This window comes from Amblyomma americanum, chromosome 1 (assembly GCF_052857255.1).
Source record: "Amblyomma americanum isolate KBUSLIRL-KWMA chromosome 1, ASM5285725v1, whole genome shotgun sequence".
NCBI classification, from domain to species: domain Eukaryota; kingdom Metazoa; phylum Arthropoda; class Arachnida; order Ixodida; family Ixodidae; genus Amblyomma; species Amblyomma americanum.
In genome coordinates, this window is record NC_135497.1 from 245,723,270 (window position 1) to 245,742,894 (window position 19,625).

At 47.6% G+C, this 19,625-nt stretch overlaps 1 protein-coding gene across 1 annotated transcript in view; it reads left to right on the plus strand.

The window, feature by feature from the left end:
* LOC144116469 (uncharacterized) overlaps positions 1 to 19,625 on the plus strand; it is a 51,199-nt gene that overhangs the window by 429 nt on the left and 31,145 nt on the right. The window contains exons 2-3 of the mRNA XM_077651196.1: positions 555 to 792; positions 2,093 to 2,351. Of these exons, the coding sequence (XP_077507322.1) occupies positions 555 to 792; positions 2,093 to 2,351 (497 nt within the window). The remainder of the gene's footprint in view (positions 1 to 554; positions 793 to 2,092; positions 2,352 to 19,625) is intronic.

The following is a 19,625-nucleotide window of genomic DNA, read 5'->3' on the forward strand; positions in this document are numbered from 1 at the left end:
GCGTTCTTGTCGGAGCAGAAAGATAATCGACCTGGTCTCAGGGTTGTTCACACATCTTTCAGTAATGACCGCTGCGAATTAGTGAATACGGTGCGTGTGTAAGAAGTATGTCTCTCTCTTCACGTACGTTGCAGCACGCGGGAGTCAAATCCTATGCAATCAGACTGTTATTTTCAAGCATAGGGACAAGTTTGGAGGTGCGAACAAAGAGCCTTGAACAGGCACTCTGTACGGCACTCAGTGTAACGGACAGGTTAGTCAAACTAGATACCGTGATTCCTTCATAACTCGCATCGCGTGCGTGATTCTCAGGGTCCGCCGGGTGAAGGCGCTCAGATTCCCCCAGAGATTCTGTTGCAGAGGGACCTGCACAAGAGGTTCACACGTAGCCTCGAAAAAGTAGACAACGCCAGCACGGAAGAAGACTACGCGGTCATCACTTGAGACGACGGCAATGACGACGATGACAAGAACTCTACGGCCGCCGCGGAGCCAGTGGACGTAGTGGCGTACGAAAAAAATCAGCCGAACGTTGACGCACATCTTCGCTAAAGTGTACATCTTGCGGCCCGAGATAGAGCAGATCCGGCGCCTCTTGGGCTCCAGGCCCAACCCGTCTCGATCGTGCCGCGACCCGTGGCTCGCGCATCCAGACTCATCTGATGGGTGGCACTGGGTGGACCCCAACTGGGGCGTGCCAGACGACGCAGTGCGCGTCTTCTGTGGCATGCGCGCCGGCGGAGAGACCTGCGTGTTCGTCGACGGGGACACGGACTCGGCGCGCTTGTCCAGGTGGGTCGGCCGGAGAAGTGTGTTGGCCAGTGCAGCGCATAACCATGGCCTTTCTTTGAGTAGTTTTATCAGGTTAATTCTCGTTCGCCTTCTATCCAAGGGATCATTTTTTTCAGAATAACGGACAGTTATTTTTCTTCTTCCGCGATATGTGTGCGGCGAAATTGTTTCGGTGTGCGAGATAAACGAATGTGCCTCTCATAGCCGGACCGAACATTGTGGTATTTGAAGACGGCCTTCTTATCGCAAGGAGACCAAGATAACGTAAATGCAAAGGTTTCATCTTGGGCCCTTTTCTTTGGTAGTGGTGACAAAGAACGTGCAAAGAAAAAAATTGCAGGAAAAAGCGAGAAGCAGAAAAGACAGTCATTTAGAGCTATAGCTGGCCCCTAAAAAAATAGAAACAATGTGTGAAGTGGCTCATTATTCCCGACTAGACATTCCCGACCAAAAGGGTTTATGTCAGAGCGTATATTTCAGTTTTTAACATATTAGTAAACTAACACTAACGAATAAACTTTTTTATCTTTTATTTTAGGAGCCAAGATTATATTGCAAAATTGATGTCCGTCAGCATCTAAGGTGAGCTGCGTTTATGAATATTCTGGAAAGGCAGCGTGTTTCGAAATAGTCTATGTCCAAAATACGCATTTGAAAGCTTGTTGAGTTGGCTTTTCCGCATTGCGCACTGATACAATTGCGTCTCTAGCATTTCTTATGCATCAAAACATGGGGGGAATACCAACTCAACGAGCTTTAAAATTTATATTTTCACGTTGGATATTTGAAACCACGTTTGCAGATTAAGAATATTTACAAACAGGGCTCACCTTTGATGCTGACAGCTATCAACTTCGCAGCATAATCTTGACTCCTAAAATTAAAAAAAAAAGCAAGAAGCTAATGATTTTATTGGAGCCAATTAATCGTTCGAACTATTGATCCTTGTGAGGTACACAGTGTCAATCTTGCTGTACAATCTAGCTTAACAGACCGCACCGATGTATCTTTCACAGTTCTTCAACCCCCCCCCCCCCCAAAAAAAAAAAAAAATATCCAAAGGTTAATAAAATCACCCTGTATGTACAAAGAGTATGTTCGGCAACACGAAAGGAATAAATATAATAGGCCCCGTGCCTACCGAGGGATGCGAAGCCGAGTGTTGCCAGCTAAATGCCGAAAGTTGTGAAATAAACAATTCTTGAGCGGCTAACTTTGCACGCGACAACTTATCAGAGCCTCTGAAGGCAGCGCGTATGATTGCAATGTTTCCTAAACCAGCGTCCGCCTCCGCTGCCAGCAACGCGTCCTCGTGGTTCAGCAGCCTGAAAGGTGGCTTCCGGCTGCGCAACCGAACCGTGGGGGACGTGCAGCTGCGCTTCCTCAGCCTCCTGAGCACTGGCGAGTACCGGAAGTTTACCTTCGTGTGCAACAACGTGAACGCCTGGTACAGCCAGCGTACCAAAGACCACGCACGCGCTCTTCGCTTCCGGGGCCGCAACGACGCGCAGATGAGCTTCGGGAAAGACAGTTGCAGGGTGTCCGTGAAGGATTGCCAGGTGGGAACGCTTGCCGCGGACTTCAAGACGCTGCTTCCTTGGATGCCTCTTCAAGGCGCCGTTTTATTCCGAAAATGCGACGAAGCTAAACGAAACGCGGCAGTAAGTATACGCGTGCACATCAGCGGTGGCTTCTGCTTGCAGTGAACGTTCAGTCGTGCTCCGAAAAGATTCAGTGACAGGCATGAACAAAGTTATTTTCTTTCCTGGACATGTAAAAAGTATTAGGCACTGTAAAGGCTGTAATTTCCAACTTGTACTCTGACTGCTTGCAACGATAGAGATAGGTGCATGCCCGCTCAAAATGTGGAGACCTGCATTGATAGATATGAATGCGCAGTTATCATTTAGCGCCGTCCTGAAAATCTCAAAGCGCATTTTCAAAAAGACAGAATTTTACGCCTGGGACATCAAAAAAAAAACACAATCTTGGGCTACGTTACAAAGGTGCATGCCAGATATTATACCTCGCCCGATGCATTTTGCTTTCGGGCTGTTAGGCGGAGTTTTTGCCCTTACGGCTCCGATGATGTGCGGCGGAGTTTGTAAATGGCGTGGATTTGGGATGTCCGTCGGCAGAGCCTTCTCCGGAGAATGCGCAACGTCCGCTACAAAGCCAGCTTGACCTTTCACTACATGGCATTCAGGGATTAACCCAGGCCGCATGGAAAACGAGGCCTTCTTGTCGCAATAAGATGTGACAGAAATTACGAAAATGAACTTTGTCGTGCTAGTTATTAGCCATCAGTGAGAAAATTGACGGAACAGTGCCTCGTTGCACCTGAATTCATAGATTAGAGAAATCTAAAATACAGCCACACGAGGAGCGTTGTGAGTTCCCCCTATACATGGTGTGCGTGCTCTCGTACTACACATATGCGATGTCCGTCATGATGATGATCATTTTTCTGGCAGCTCTGGAGGAAGTCGCATTTGAAAATGGTGAAGGTATGAAAGGGGATGGCTGGAGGAGGGGGAAGGGGAGTTAAGACGGTGTCTCACAAGGCCACTTCGAGCAAGTGTATGCCCCGCGTTCAGCTGCACATAGCAGCGGGTGCAATTGTTTAATGTGTGTCTTTCTGTATGGCGGTGCTAGACAATCGCTGTAGTCTCCCTGATCCCTGCTTTGCGTTCCGTCGCTCAAAATGTATCTGCAAACAGGCGCAGTGAGAACCTTTCGGACATCTAAATGACATCAATATTTTTATTTATTTATTTTTTTTATTTCCAATACTGCAAGTCTCATTCTGAGACCATCACAGGTGGGCAATCAGTCGTACTTTGAGTTGAGAGTAACCAAAAATGCATCATAATTACATATTAGAAATAAAGTAGTCAAGAATTATAACAAAGGAAATAGCAGGTTAACATTCAATAACATCAAACTCAAAACCCTGCGCTGGAAAACAATCCTAATTTCATAATGTAATAATGGTGGTTCAGGGTAGCAGTTAGTTCAGCAGGTATATTATTTTACATCTGTATCAATGAACAAGCCAACAAAAATAAAAAAGATGGCCTCTTCGAGCAGGACACGCACATGCACGAAAACAAAATGAAAATTACATGGGGATGGAACGTGAACAGGTTGCACTACCGGCTGGAAGGATGGACGACGATCACCGGGTTACCGCTTTGGGACAGATTCCATTGCCTTGAGGTTAAAAGGGGAAATTGAGCTGGTGATGTATGAATCCAGTTGGTTTAATTTGCGTAGGACTAAAGCTGAAAATTAATGCTTGAAGGTCTCGGTACGACATGAGCATTCGTTCAGTGTATGCTCGTGTTTATGTCCTGTTTGCCATAACTTTGAAAGAGACACATATTTCAGCGGTATTATGTTCTAAAGATTGTGTAGCAACAAGAATAAAAACTTAAGACAATCTTTGCTCGCCTTAGATAATGATTAGAGAAGGCTGCAAGGTTGGTAAGAGAACCTGAATATTTGTGTTTGTCATGGTTGAGCCTTACTACTTTTCGTTGAAGCCTCTCTAGGTACATTGTGTTTGTTAGTAACTGATTGTGGGAACTAAACAATGTTTGCATACTCATGACCGGTTTCACGAACGCGGTAGAAGCCAACATTTAGGAGTTTTCGGTGCTAGTCGTAGGTTATCTTGAACACATTACAGAAAATAAGCAACCTATGGCAATTAGCGTTGCTCCAACTGAAATATAACTGATTACAGTGGTCAATTATAGCCACAAAATAGTAATTGAAAAACTACAGAATATTAATTGATTATTCTTGCGTTATTTGCCTTCGAAAGGTTATTGCCACGGCACATATTTACTGAGGCTAAAATGAACCACTGAAGCTCAATTGCTCAATATGCTAACGTGATAGCGTTAAGGCTCCAGTTCCGTAGAAAATCTGGCGTCATCAGCGTCGGCGCTGTGAGCGAAAAATCACCGGAGAAGCAACCTAATTCGGCCACCTAGGTCACGTGACCTTGTCGTGTTATCTCAACCTGCCCACTGGATTGTGAGCCAACTCACCACCACCGCGGCAGGTGGCAGTTAAATTAATGACAGGTCGCTAGAGCTTGCTCAGTAAGGGCGGCCTGCGTCGCAAAAGCGCCACCGGTGGAAGCACCTGCCATCGCAGGGCAGTGGTGCATGACTTAACCGCTGCAATCCCTGCGCCGCGAGTGGTATGCGCATTCCCAGGGATCTGTGAATGTAAAGTCGAGAATGACTAATCCCGCACACATGAGAATTAACGCCCCCTTAACGCTATCGCGTCATACCCTTAAGGAGGAGCTTAAGTGCCCCCTCCAATATATGTTCAAAGTTAATTTTCAAGAGGAGTTGTTTTTTGAAGTTCGACCAGCGAATACAACTTTAAAAAACAACTGCTCTTGAAAATTAACAACTTGAAGGAAAAATTGGAAGAAGCCGCCGAGTTCGGTGTAGTTCCGGCGCCATGTGACACGGTGGGGAGTGCCTACAGAGTGTTCACGTGATACTTCTCGGGGCGAGAATTGCCGTAGAGGACGGTGGTCACCCGGCTGTGGTAGCGACATGATCTCTCACGATGCTCCTCTACAGCCAGTTCGTTCTTGCTCTTTAACGAAGGGAACCTCGCCGCTAGCACCGGTATTTGCCGTCATGTAGAGGTTCTCAATATTGTGCTGTTGGTTACTATCATTTAGAGAAAAAGTGATTACACACTAAACACAAATCAATGCAGATGGTGTTTTTAGCTTGTCCTCTAGCGACCTCTCAAATCGAGGTTCGATATACACCATTAGACTTGGGGTAGATTTCAACCCCCCAAAATATGAAGGACTTACGGTTGGCGAAGGGAGCAGATTTGGTGTAGATATTTACACCAAAAAATACTAGCACTTGCGGTTGACAATGGGAGCATATTTGGTGTAGATTTTTACACCAGAAAATACGAAGCACTTCCGGTTAGCAATGGGAGGTTTCAACTGCGCCGATACGCTGAGCGGTGGCTGCAGTGTCGTCTGTATGCAGGCGCCAAGATTTCGCAACGCCGGCATCCAGGAGGAGGAGGTGATGACACCGGTTCGTTTTTCCATATTGCATTTTTGCTCTTTCCTACAGGGGTACTAGAACTACTAACTATATAGGCGGAACGGTGCTAGTTCGTTAATGACTATAATCAGGTTCGAATGCGCTTTGTAATCACGAACAAAGCCCAATCGAACTTCAATGTTGAGATATAACAACTGGCCCCGTTCCGTCCATGCCGTTACGAAGTAGTACTGTAAGGAACAGGGAAAAACGCTGGATACAAAGTGCATCGGACCGCTGTCTTCACCTCCTCCTGGATGCTTGGGTTGCACGATCGTGGCGCGATACATACACACGACGTCGCAGTCACGTTGCAGGGTACTTCCGTACATCGCGGAAACAAAACGAGACCAGCGGCGGCTGCAAGGAAACGTCTTTAATCTGACTCTGCTGTGTGTACGGCACTTCTGTAAAAAATACACAAACCATGACTCCGGCGCTAGCGGAAAGTATCTTGACGGGGTGGTTTGGAATGGGCAAGAAAAGCAGAGTTGGGGAGACGACCGGCAATGAAACTGAAAGCGAGACCGTGGTAACGTTTCTAGGTGCCAAATTCCTGCAACACACTTTTTCATCTTCTCTTCTCGTAAAATATACCATCTCTTCACTGTGGTCAAAAAACCAAATCCCTGAAGTTAAAGAACCTGAATGGTACACAAGCCACTTGCGGAAAGCTCCACATTGGACAAATAATGTTTGCTATCTCTATGCCTTTAGAAGTTTTTAAAAATAATGCATTTGTATATTGTATCCTTAAAATCCGTTCATTACGGTCACTTATTTTTGCAGTCCATAATGAACCTTTTTAAAGAAAATTTCGAATTCCGTGCTACACTCGCGCATTGAAAATATTTTTCGAGCACTATCTTTATCCGGTCTATAAGTCCTCAAAGTTGATAAAAGAAGAAAGATTCGCAGTAAGGATTACACAAAAACATAGCATATAGCTTGTGACTGTGGTGTTATTTTCGAACAAAAATATAGTTCTTGGATTTTACCTTCATAGTGCAACGTAGCAGTGTAATTTTCTTAGGCATTTTTTTCCGAGACTGCAGTTTTAGGCACTTCACAGAACTTTGTTACTAGCACGTCCTCAAAACACTGTTCGCAATTTAGCTTGTGCATGCGACTTACATTCATTCCATTGGATGTTCGAAAACACTGAATTACACAGACCACCGCTACAAATAGCACTGGATTATCACAAATGTCAGTTACTAACCTACACACATAACTGAAATATTAACACCAGAAGCATTAAAAAGCTGCTTAACGTGTAAAGCTTATTCAATTGAAAATAAATTGAAGAGCCTGCGTAAAATGAACAAAAGGTCACAAATATCTGTAGATTACAATTTTATTTATTTTTTAAATGGAGGACAATAAACAGCATTTGAAACCAGAATTCTTGGAAAGGTATTAGAGATAGGGACTAACTTGAAATCAGGACCTAAAAGTAATTAGGAGCCGCGTCGTTGCAAGGAACGGACGCGTCTACGGGAGTCAGAATTAGGCTACATTTAAAGCGAAAGCTTTTCTGGCCGCGAACTTGCGATTTCGCCGTAGCGGTGCTCCGGGGAGGCATATGACGTCCCCACGCGCGTATTGCTGCGGATATTACTCTCTCTCTTCCTCCCTAGTCGCTACTGCGCACGCGCCACTAGTAGCACCAAGCCACAGGAGTTCCGTCGCTGCGCATCGCCGCGGTTTTCCCCAAAATCCAACTTTTCATTTTATGTTTTCTTTCTTCTTTCCCGCCCTCCTTTATCCCTTCCTTTACGGCGCGATTCGGGTGTCCACCGAAATATGTCAGATTGTTACTCTGCTTCGAGCGCTCGCCGCACCATCTGGCATGATGTCAAACCGCGCGGCTCGCCGCCGCCGTTTGGTATGACGTCACACCGCGTTCCTCGTTCTCGCGTCAAGCGCAGTTGGAGTATAGAGAGTCTCGCTTTGGCCGCTTCAGGAGCCGCATCCGCTGCCGCTTCCGGTGGTGGTGGTGGTAAAAACATTTATTAATTATAGAGAGAGGTGTTGGGGTCCGTGACCTGAAGGGTCACGCCCTTACAACCACTAGGTGGGGATGCCTAGTCAGGCACCCCATTGGCGGGTGCCGCAGCCCGGGCACGCTGCGTTAAGGCCCATTGGGCCTGGAGGGTGCAGCAGCCAGACAGGGTCGCCTCCCAGTCCTCTCGGGTGGGGTTTGGGATAGGGGGTAGGGATGGGTTCTGCTGGCAGGCCCACACCATGTGGTAGGTGTCCGACACCTCCCCACAGTGAGAGCACCGCCCGTCGAATTGAGGATTGAAATGCTTTAGAGTTGCCGGGCACAGCATCGTGTTAGTGAGCAGGAGCAGGAGTACCCGCTCGTTGGCCTTCCCCAGCCCTTTGCAAGGAGTGGGAAGAGTTTGGTGGGTGGATTTGTAGTAATCGCATATTTCCTTAAAAGTGTAAACCGGATTGAAATCGGAGTCCTGGTCATCGTCGGGTCCCGAGGGAAACGCCCGGAGAGAGAGCGCGCGGGCGGCGGCGTCGGCTGCTTCGTTTCCGTGGAGGCCTTGGTGACCTGGAGCCCAACTAATAGCTCGGTGCGCAGGATCGGAGTCTCGGCTACAATTTTGATAGATGCGATAAGCCAGGGAAGTAGCCCACCCTTGCTCGACGTTTCGACAAGCCCCACACAAGCACACATCCCCAATTGGACCACCTTTCGCCAAAATTTCCCATCCGACGCCAACACGAACATCACAAAGAAAGGCTACACGAATTGGTCCCAGTTAGTCATATCGCACCTTCGCTTCCGGTGAGATCCTGCCCTTTCCAAAATTATACACAGTCGTTTCCTTTTCGCTAATTATATAATTCGCTTCCGTTCCAACGCAACCGAGCGCTATCGCAACTTCATCAGCTGTTTCCTTGTTGCGGCGGCACGTCGGGTGCGGCGATCGCCTCAGTGGTCGAAGGCCGCGGTGCCCCATATCGGCAGCCACCATTAGGTGTGCTGCCTACTCCCTCCGTGACGTCATGCACCTTGACCGAGCGGAGCGGAAAAGCCTCTGCTGGAATCGCGTGCTCAAGGCATCAAAATGGGTCTTGCATAAAACGCCACCCGCCACGGTGGCTCAGGGGTTAGTGCGCTCGGCTACTGATCCGGAGTTCCCGGGTTCCAAACCGACCACAGCGGCTGCGTTTTTATGGAGGCAGAACGCTAAGGCGCCCATGCGCTTTGCGATGTCAGTGCACGTTAAAGATCCCCAAGTGGTCGAAATTATTCCGGAGCCCTCTACTACGGCACCTTTCTTCCTTTCTTCTTTCACTCCCTCCCTTATCCCTACCCTTACGGCGCGGTTCAGGTGTCCGCCGTTATATGAGACAGATACTGCGCTATTTCCTTTCCCTAAAAACCATTTATTATAAATTGTTATTATAAAACGCCACTGCACTGTGATGCGTTCAGCGTAACGCTAGGTGTGTTCGATGTGGCGCCTGCCGTGGAGGCCGCCCGTCGCTCGACCACAAACGTAGCCATGGAGATGGAGGTTTTCGCTTTCGACCAGTGTTAACCTGAACTAACCCACCAGCAAATTTTTTTAGGAAAGGAAATGGCGCAGTAGCTATCTCACAATTCTCGGTGGACGCCCGAAACACGCTGTAAGGGAAGGGAGAAAACAGCTATTGAAAGTAGAAAGGAAGAAAAAGGTGCCGTAGTGAATGCCTTCGCAATTAGTAGTAGTAGTGGTTTATTAAAATATTTATCAAATGGTAGGATAAGGTTTTTGCTAGCCCCGGCATCAGCCATCGAAGCTCAAGCACCTGAGCTGGGGCATAATAATAATAATAATAATTGGTTTTTGGTGGAAAGGAAATGGCGCAGTATCTGTCTCATATATCGTTGGACACCTGAACCGCGCCTTAAGCGAAGGGATAAAGGAGGGAGTGAAAGAAGAGAGGAACAAAGAGGTCCGTAGTGGAGGGCTCCGGAATAATTTCGACCACCTGGGGATCTTTCGCACAGCACACGGGCGCCTTAGCGTTTTTCCTCCAAAAAAACGCAGCCGCCGCGGTCGGGTTCGAACCCGGTTACTCCGGATCAAAAGTCGAGCGCCCTAACCACTGAGCCACCGCGGCGGGTTGAGCTGGGGCAGCGGAATTAAAGGATAGCAGGCAGAATGAGAAATGAAATGAAAGTGGCGAAGGGGAACAGGAAGAAAGGATCTGGGTAGAGGTAATATAGACAGTCTATTTACACAGTAAGAATGGTGTACAGGTTGCGCGTGTGATTAGTAATTGAAATTAAAATTGAAAATTGGATTTCGAGGAAAGGAAATGGCGCAGTAACTGACTCACATCTCGGTGGACGCCTCAACTGCGCAGTAAGGAAAGAAAGAAAGGAGGGACAAGAGAAGGAAGAAAGAAGTGCCGTAGTGGAGGGCTCCGTAATAATTTCGACCACATGGGGATCTTTAACGTGCACAGACTGCAGTCGCGGAAGTTGCAGTTACGACAGGCTAGTCAGATTTTCAGGCTAGTTTTTGCGTGCAAGGTGCTCGTAGTGAATGAAAACCTCCTTGTGCTGAAATCTGTGCACTTGGTGACTTCAAGTGAGTGTTACACATGCCATCCTGCTTTGCGCCCGGCTGCACAAGAGGCAACAGAAATGACGCCACTGATAATAATTTTTTCACACCACCTCACGATGACAGCCACATAATAAATGGGAGCAGATACTAGGGACAACTTCTGCGAGGGAGAAGAAAGAGAAGAGTCCTGGCACTGAAGGCAGAACTCAGAATTTAAAGACAAGGAACCCCAAGAGCACTGGTCGATCTCCTGCCTTTGCAGCGCCTCGGGTTCGTGTCATCAGCATGTGGCATGACAGGGCACAGCTCGATGCTTGTACACTAAAACAGTGTTGTCGTTACATCCGATGGTGTGAATTGCTATAACCGACGAAAATCATAGTGAGAAACTAAAGTGCTTGGACGGCATGACACACACAACACGTAAGACGAGAAGCGCTCCTTGTTTATTATCATGTTATTTTCAAAGTTATTGTGTGTACTGTTGTGCCGTGCAGCTATGGGCGCGGCGCTGCTTGTCGTTGCGGAGGTGTAGCAGACGACGCGCGAGGTGTGTAGAAAAGCACGACTGCAGCGCCGTTACTTCTAGCTGTGTCCACATAAGCAGGCCAACAAGCGTCGGGTGTCGGAAGCTGCGAAATCGAAATTGTGTGCATTGAATCTTGAACGCATTCTTTTGCTTTGTCTAATATTCTTCCTCTTTTAAATCTTTTTTCAACCTCACATGAAAACAAGGATTTTGTGCTAGCACAAAAATTCACAGAGCTCATCGCAATGGCAAACCAGGATCTGCAAGCATCCCCTTTTTCCTCTGTTTTCGCCTCTTCCTTAGTGGAACTCCTATAAAATCCTTTGTATACTTTCGAGCTGCTTCTCTTGCTCATCTCCATCTTAATGTTTTTAACTTTCATTGAATGACGTTCTGGCTTTTAAAAAAAGGCCTTCTTCTATCATGGCCTGGCAAAAGCCCGCGGACGTCACCGACGACCAGGTTCCGCCAAGGTAGACATGAAATGAATGCCCTCACTGTATTTAATCGCGAGCTATCCCCGAAATATTGCCTGCATGTTCTCTTGTGCACGCGCAAAACAAACTGGAAGTACAAGAAAAATGTCTCGAGGTCTCCCTACTTCTCGAGCCAATACACCGCCGTGGGTATGTGCCATTATGCCCTAAGATATCATCATTATCAGCTCTTGTCGGCTGCTCGAGCTCTCTGCGCTCGAGCGGCACGAGACATCGAACGCACGCCATCTTTTCTTTAGAGCCGTTCCTTCATGAGGCACCGCGAAGCTTGGTGCGTCCACACCGTCTCTCGCGAGCAGTCCGCTGTTGAGCTCCATCAAAGCGGTTCTGGACTCCAGCTTGCGATGCAGAACAACCTTGGCCAAGGAGCTGACCGCTGCTGTGAGATCAAGAGCTGCCGGAACATCGCAACCTGTGCCGCACTTCCATCTGGGCAGCCACCGGACGCCGAGCTCGCCAAGCGCTTCGTCGCCTCGGGGACACGCAGCACCAACGGAAGACAAGACGCTGGTGGCGACCACCACCACCTCCCTGACAAAGGCGAAGAGATGCTTAAGCTCCGAGAAGCGCCTGCGCAGAAATGCACGCAGCCGGTCACAGCCGTCAGCCTTCCCCCACTACCTGCACGGTGAGTTGGCTTCTATGCCTTTTCTCTCCCGAATGGCTTTGATACACTTGCAGGATATACTCCTAGGCTGCTTCTCCGAACCCTGTATTCAATACCTTCGGTCAGGGCGCGTGTTAAGGTTCAGGCGGGCGACATGCAGGTCCCACCAGCTCTATTTCAGAAAAGTATTTATTTGCCCGAATCTCGATGTTCACATTCACCTGTCGGTGCCATGTTGCCTCTCTGATTGGCTCTCAGATGTGTCAGTCAGTGTCACCGTGTGCGTCACTTGCCGCCAGTTACAGACGCTCTTTTCGCGTCGACGTGAAATTGACCTGGCGTCGAAAATAGATATTTAGCAGCGCTATTCTTGGTGCCCAGCTGGTAATTATGTATGATTATGATGAGCAAAATTTTGGAGGACGCTTAATCTTCGTCTTTAATAGTGAGAGGCGACAGCGTATTGCAGCGCTGCCTAGGAGTCCAGAGAACGCCAACGCCTGTTCGGCGCGACGCGTGGCCCGTTGGACAATTTAAGGAAAGGACGCGTGTCTCACATATCTCGGTGGACACCCGTAAAGGGCCGTAAGGGAAGGAAATTGAAATGAAAATTGGTTTTAAGGAAAGGAAATGACGCCTGCCTCACAATTCTCGCACTGTAAGCGAAGGAAAAACCCTTCTCTTACGGCGCGGTTCATGTCTCCAATAAGATGCGCCATTTTTCGCTCACGGCCAAAGACGCCGACGACACCGGCTTTTCTGCGACACACGAGCTCCTTAACGCTGTTGCGTTAAAAGAAGCTACAGGCCGTACGGATGAAAACACATGTGCTCGACTTGCCAATTTGGAGAAAGCAGTTGCATACAATTATTAGCCGCTTCCTGAAATCTGACTGCAATAATATCACGAGAAAAAAGTGATTTGCCCGTATTATGGAGTGATGTCAAACTGACCTTTCGCCATATATACACTGTGCCACCATTGGCAAAAATGGAAATGAAATTTGGTTTTTATGGAAAGGAAATGGCGCGGCATCTGTCTCACATATCGCGGAAACCTGAACCGCGCTGTAACGGAAAGGATAAAGGAGGGAATGAAAGATGGTTTAGGTTTAAGGGGGTTTAAAGTCCCAAAACGACTCAGGCTATGAGATGAATGAAAAACTTTATTGAATTCTTTTGGTCAGTTCCGGAGAGTCTCCTTGCAGCTGCGTCTTGGCGCTTGCCGCAGCCGCCGCCGCCGTCGGGGGCTCCTTAGCAAGGGTGGTCCCTCATTCCAGGGCTCCACTGGTCATGGCCACCTCGCACGCGTGCTGCACGAGATACACCGTAGTGAAGGGCTGCCGAAATTTCGACCACTTCGGTCGTTCTTTAGAGGCTCCGAAATGCATTTTCAGTGCATTGTTTTGCCTGTTGGTTGCATAGAATGACTCATAGTGATGTTATTGGCATCGGTCGTACCGCGTATACTGGTTTTTATTATTTTAATTAGCTCGCAAAAGCAAACTCGTGGCCCTGACTGTGTCACCATACAGTGGCGGTTTTTAGCAGCGTATATGACATCACTTATGACATCACTTATGACAAAAGTAAATATACAGCAATTTGTGTTAATAACTAAAGATACGTTTTGTCAAGCTTGTATTTTATATTACATTAACAAAAGAAACTTGTTTGCCTTAGATAAAAGCGCTGTAAACCAATTGAGTAAAACAAAAATACACCACCAGACTCAGGCTACTTCTTGCATCGAAGGACTTTGCGCCTCTCTGTAAACATCCTACGACCTAGCACTCAACGTTGATGGCTACTCTCTATGTATCTGAGAGTGGCTTTGCGGAACCGATCCGATCGAGCCATTGCACTCTATAAGCGTTCGTTTCGGTCACAAGGAAGGATGCGTTCGTTTCACATTTAGCGGACAGTGCGCATCGTCAGCTTGTGGAGGATCACCAGACGGCGGCGCCAGATGGCGCCACGCTGCCGTCAACAGCGCGCGATCCTTGTTCGCCGTGACCAACCAGCGCGCTAGGAGCGACGGGCGATTGTAGGCGGTAAGCAGTAGCTGTGCGTGCAATGCTAAATGTGCCTGATATCTTGCGCAGGCCGTCACACCGTCGCAGTATCTCGCGCTCGAGTTCGGATCCATAAGTAAGGAGCGTCACTGGTCAGTTTTCCCTTCTGCGCCGTCGACGTGACGATGAAGCATCGCTGAGTCAGCTGGGCGTTCACATGATTGTTGTAACCATGCAAACGGCGCTGCCAGCTTTGGCATGAACGAGTTACGAAGAACAGACAACCATGGAGTGTAAACTTCCGCCACGCGCTCATATAGGCTGTTTTTTTATTGGTCGCATTAAGTGTCGTCCGCGGGAGAGTGAAATGGGAATGGGAAGCTGCGGGAAAATCGAGCTGAGGGCACCATTTTGTTTGCTTGCATTTTGAAATTTCTTCATTGAATGACTTCCGTTCGTATGCATCGATTCTCGTAATTCTTTTTTAGTCAGCATCTGTGGGACATAAAGAATTCATTTTAAGTGCAACCATTATCCGTTCAAGCCGTGTTTCGCAGCCCCTTTAACGTGCACTTCCATCGCACAATACACAGGCCTCTAGAATTACGCCTCCATCAAAATTCGACCGCCGCGGCCTGGATCGAACCCACGTCTTACGGGCCAGCAGCCGAGCGCCATAACCACTCAGCCACCGCGGCGGCGGAGTGAAAGAAGAAAGGAAGAAAGAGGTGCCGTAGTGGAGGGCTCCAGAATTATTTCGACACCTGGGGATCTTTTATGTGCACTGACATCGCACAGCAAACGGGCGCCTTAGCGTTTCCCTTCGATTGAAACGCAGCAGCCGCGGTCGGGTTCGAACCCAGTAACTCCGGATCGGTAGCCGAGCACTCTAACCACTGAGCTTCCACGGCGGGGTGTTTAATATTAACTATTTTAATATAGTTGGTTTTTGGGGAAAGGAAATGGCGCAGTATCTGTCTCATATCTTTGGACCCCTGAACCGCACCGTAAGGGAAGGGATAAAGGAGGTAGCGATGTTTTTATTTTTTTATTGGTTTTTGGGGAAAGGAAATGGAGCAGTATCTGTATCATATAACGTTGGAGACCTGAATCGCGCCGTAAGGGAAGGGATAAAGGGGGGAGTGAAAGAAGAAAGGAAGAGAGGTTCCGTAGTGGAGCGCTCTGCAATAATTTCGACCACCTGGGGATCTTTACCGTGCACTGATATCGCACAGCACACGGGCTCCTTAGCGTTTCGCCTCCATCGAAACGCAGCCGCCGCGGCTGGGTTCGAACCCGGGAACTGCGAATTAGCCGCCATAATTTAGCCGTGCCGCAAACTACCCGAATCATGCGAATGAGTTATTGTAACGCTGGTTTATACGGCATTAGGCCGCCGCAGTTTAACAGGTATTTAAGTGATGCCAAAACTAAGCTTATAAAAGTCTTGTTTTCATTGCACAATGCACTGAATTGGCTTCATAAGGGCACACCTAAAATGAACAGCGTTTGAGACATGGAGGAAAAAAAAAACTGAGGAGGGCTCATCCGGCGAGACCTTTGAATCCTAGTCGTAAAAAGTAAAAATGCATTAAAAAGAAGGGACTCGGTCGCCCCCCGCCCCCCTGTGACCACGCACGTGATAGCGTGCGGTGATATATAGCGCCGCTGGGCGCGCATGCGCGGAGTAGGGCGGCAGACTGATTGTAGATGAACTTCCTCGCTGTAGACGGCTGCGCCACGGGCCGCGCAGACGCGCGCACTAAGACATACCTACACCAAAATACCAAGTACTGACTGGGAGAGCGAAAAAACGGGGGAGGGAACGGCTTCACCAGCGCTTGGCTTGCGAAGGCCGGCCGCTTGGTGTCGCGCTCCCTCATAAGCTTTTTTTCCTCCATGCTGCATGTAGTTACACAGCAAAGAACTATTTTTCTTATGAGAAAAGTCAGGCAATTGTTTCATGGTTACTAAATTCCTGATGAAATTGCAAGTCTTGGGCAGAGTTTTCATAGGCTAACCATTCCCAGCTTTTCTAGTCAGAGTGGGTACTCCTGACGGAAAGCTACAAATTCTACATAATTCCGCTGGAGTTAACGGGAATTATAATTTATCCAGTCGGACATATCTGGGTAAATAACTAAGCTGCAAAACACATTTTGCAGCTGGAATTAATTGGTTTCCAGCTGGCAGGATATGATTTCTACCTCAGTAATCAAATTTGAAATGGGATCCTTTTTTTTACCTGGGCTGTCAACCTTGCATGCATGTGACACAAGGTTACTCTCTGCCTGTGCCCCCAGTGGCACTGCGTTAGATCCAACTTTCACTGACTCAGCCATTTGCACATTGCTTCCTAGAAGTTGGTGATGCCGTTTGGTGATTTTAGGAAAAATTGCAGACAACCTCCTTACCCTCTACACTCTTAGTATGACTGGGCCATCGATGATGAATATGTTGCTATTTTACTGTTAAACAAAAGTGGCTGTTGGCTTCGCCATTTTGACGTTTATAGAATGCAGCTCTGTCGAAAAAGTAATGGCTCTGTGTGCAAGCCATACTAGTCACTATGTGATGTTGCACTTGATAATGAACTGCAATTAGGCTGCATAATGTATTCCCGCATGCATGAAAGACAGTGATGAAATAAATAACTTCAGTTGTCTTTCCTCCCACAAAGTGTACACTGTGGGCGAAAAACATACCTCACTACTCTTAGGCGTAGCAGCTTGTCTTGTTACCAAAAAAACACTCCGTTACTGTGATGTGCACATGCTTTCCATACCGTTTTTCTACAGTTGCACATCTGGCGAAGTCGCTTCTTAACACTTCTGCTGGTGCCACATGCCACACAGCACTGGTGATATTATCTGGTAGTATAACAAAAAAACTTTTTTTTTTGTGTTGAGTGTACAAACAAGAAAGCCTGGGTTCTGTGGTTGCAGGTGCTTATGGAATTCGTGAAGGGCTGTATGCTCTATATTTAGTCAGACAGCTGTGTACAGTAAGGCCGGAAGGAATCGTGAATGTGCATATGGTCTACTTTTATACTTTGCAGTGAGATATCCATTTAGGAAGAGTTTATAAATGTGTACTTCGCTTGATCCTTTGCTCAGAAACATGAATCAGGCTAGTTGCATACTGCAGCTGAAAAGCATGCAGATGGAGTATTTAGTTTTGTTCATAGAGGATGTTTGCATTTAAGTCCGGCCTCACTGTACGCATGTGCCTTGCCATATTTTATTAATACTTCTTTTCATCTGAACTGCAGATGGAGATATTCTCTGCTCTGCAATCTTTTGTACGCACGAGACTTATTGTTCGCCACTGCATTTTGCCTTCCTTGATTTTCGATGATCTGGTGGACGCTTCTTTCTGTCCTTTCACAGATGCCCTTAGCCCTCTATAAATGCGAAAACATTGTATGGCTATGTTTGTGGTTTCGTGTCATCACGAGCTTGTCCGCACGATTACGTCCGAACGAATGGGTTTATGTGAAAAAGAATGGTACCATCAGATACAGCATCAAAAAATCTAGTGCGGGAAGTCAAGGGTTTGAGGTGGGTTCATTAGTTCATTAGTTACAGCTAAATATGTCCAAAAGTTGCGCCGGGCCTGAGCAAAAGTGGCGCCAAATTTCAAAATACCAGAAGTGGGCGGTGCCAAGCATGGCGCCAAATTTGAAAAACGAATTGGGCATATGGGACAAAGAATGGCACCATCGGACAGAGCATCAAAATGTCTTGCATGGGAAATGGGGGCTTGAGCCGCCGCGGTGGCTGAGTGGTTATGGCGCTCAGCTGCCAGCCCGAAAGACGCGGGTTCGATCCCGGCCGCGGCGGTCGAATTTCTATGGAGGCGAAATTCTAGAGGCCCGTGTCCTGTGCAATGTCAGTGCACGAAACAGAACCCAAGGTGGTCGAAATTTCCGAAGCTGTTCACTACGGCGTCCCTCATCGCCTGAGACGCTTTGGGACGTTAAACCCCCATAAACGAAACCAACCCAAATGGGGGCTTGAGGTGCGTTATTTAGTTGAATAATTACAGCCAAACATGTCCAAAAAGTGGGCGGGGCCAAAGCAAAAGTGGCGCCCAATTTGAAGACAACGGAAGTGGGCGGAGCCAAGCGTGGCGCCAAATTTGAGAAACTGGCAGTTTGACCGGAGCCAAGCGTCGCGAGAAAATTGAAAACGAAGCCTGGGGCTAAGTTTCAAAATAATAATAATAATTGGTTTTTGGTGGAAAGGAAATGGCGCAGTATCTGTCTCATATATCGTTGGACACCTGAACCGCGCCGGAAGGGAAGGGATAAAGGAGGGAGTGAAAGAAGAGAGGAACAAATAGGTCCGTAGTGGAGGGCTCCGGAATAATTTCGACCACCTGGGGATCTTTAACGTGCACTGACATCGCACAGCACACGGGCGCCTTAGCGTTTTTCCTCCATAAAAACGCAGCCGCCGCGGTCGGGTTCGAACCCGGGAACTCCGGATCAGCAGTCGAGCGCCCATGGAAGAGTGGCGAGTTACCGCGGGCTACCACCGTGAACTCGAACCGTTTTCCTTATTGTTCATCCCTGAACTGTTTTTTTGCTCACCAAAACCATGGTCATGAAAACAGAACTTTGCTTGAACCCTGCCCCTGCTGTCACACATGAGAAGTGTCTTTGAGCAGTAACAAATTAAAGCCATTGTAATAGGTCTTCACCTTCCTCTATGTTCCTCTCCTTCCCCAATGTTTAGTAGCATATGTGAATATATTTTTTCAAGCCGACTTCACCTTCCTGATAGTAAACCTTTCCATTTTACGAGGTGAGGAGTCTTGCTGCATTGAAAGGAGCTGCCTGCCGCTGCAGTTGGTACATTGCAGTTGTTCTACAGCAAAGGACTTGTAGGGCTGTGCATGACAAACTTTGTTTCACCTCTCGTTTTTGTGCGTACTTGCATCACACGCGCAGTGTAGCTGCCAAAATGCTTTTGGTAAGTGCTATGTGCTCATGTCAGACAGAATTAATAAGATTGAGGGCATTTCCAAACATTGAAAAGCAAGTAGCATTCTTGAGAGCCCTTTTTAAATAAAATAGTGTACCTGCCACTGTAAACAATGGATATGCGTCGTGCTGTATAAATTTTTTGTGAGGTGTGCATGCAGGCACACCTTATATTTAAAGTTTACAAAGCAAAGGATGAGTCCTCATATAGTGAATATCTTCCTGTTTTGCTTTCGAATTTCAAGCATTTGACTATAAGACACTATACTTGTTCGAAACGTTGCGTTTCACGCGTATCGCAGACGTGTTTCGTATGCGGCCTGTGGCAAGCGTAACCAAGGATAGCGTTAAATTCGATGCACCTGGATTCCTAAAATCTATATGGGATTGCCGTGCTAAGCATAGTTTTTTCGCAGCCAACACTCGCTGTTTAAGGCCCCACTTGTTTAGACCGATCTCCTGCGCGCACTACACCGTTCCACCCCACGCGCTACACCGCTGAAAACGACATATTGA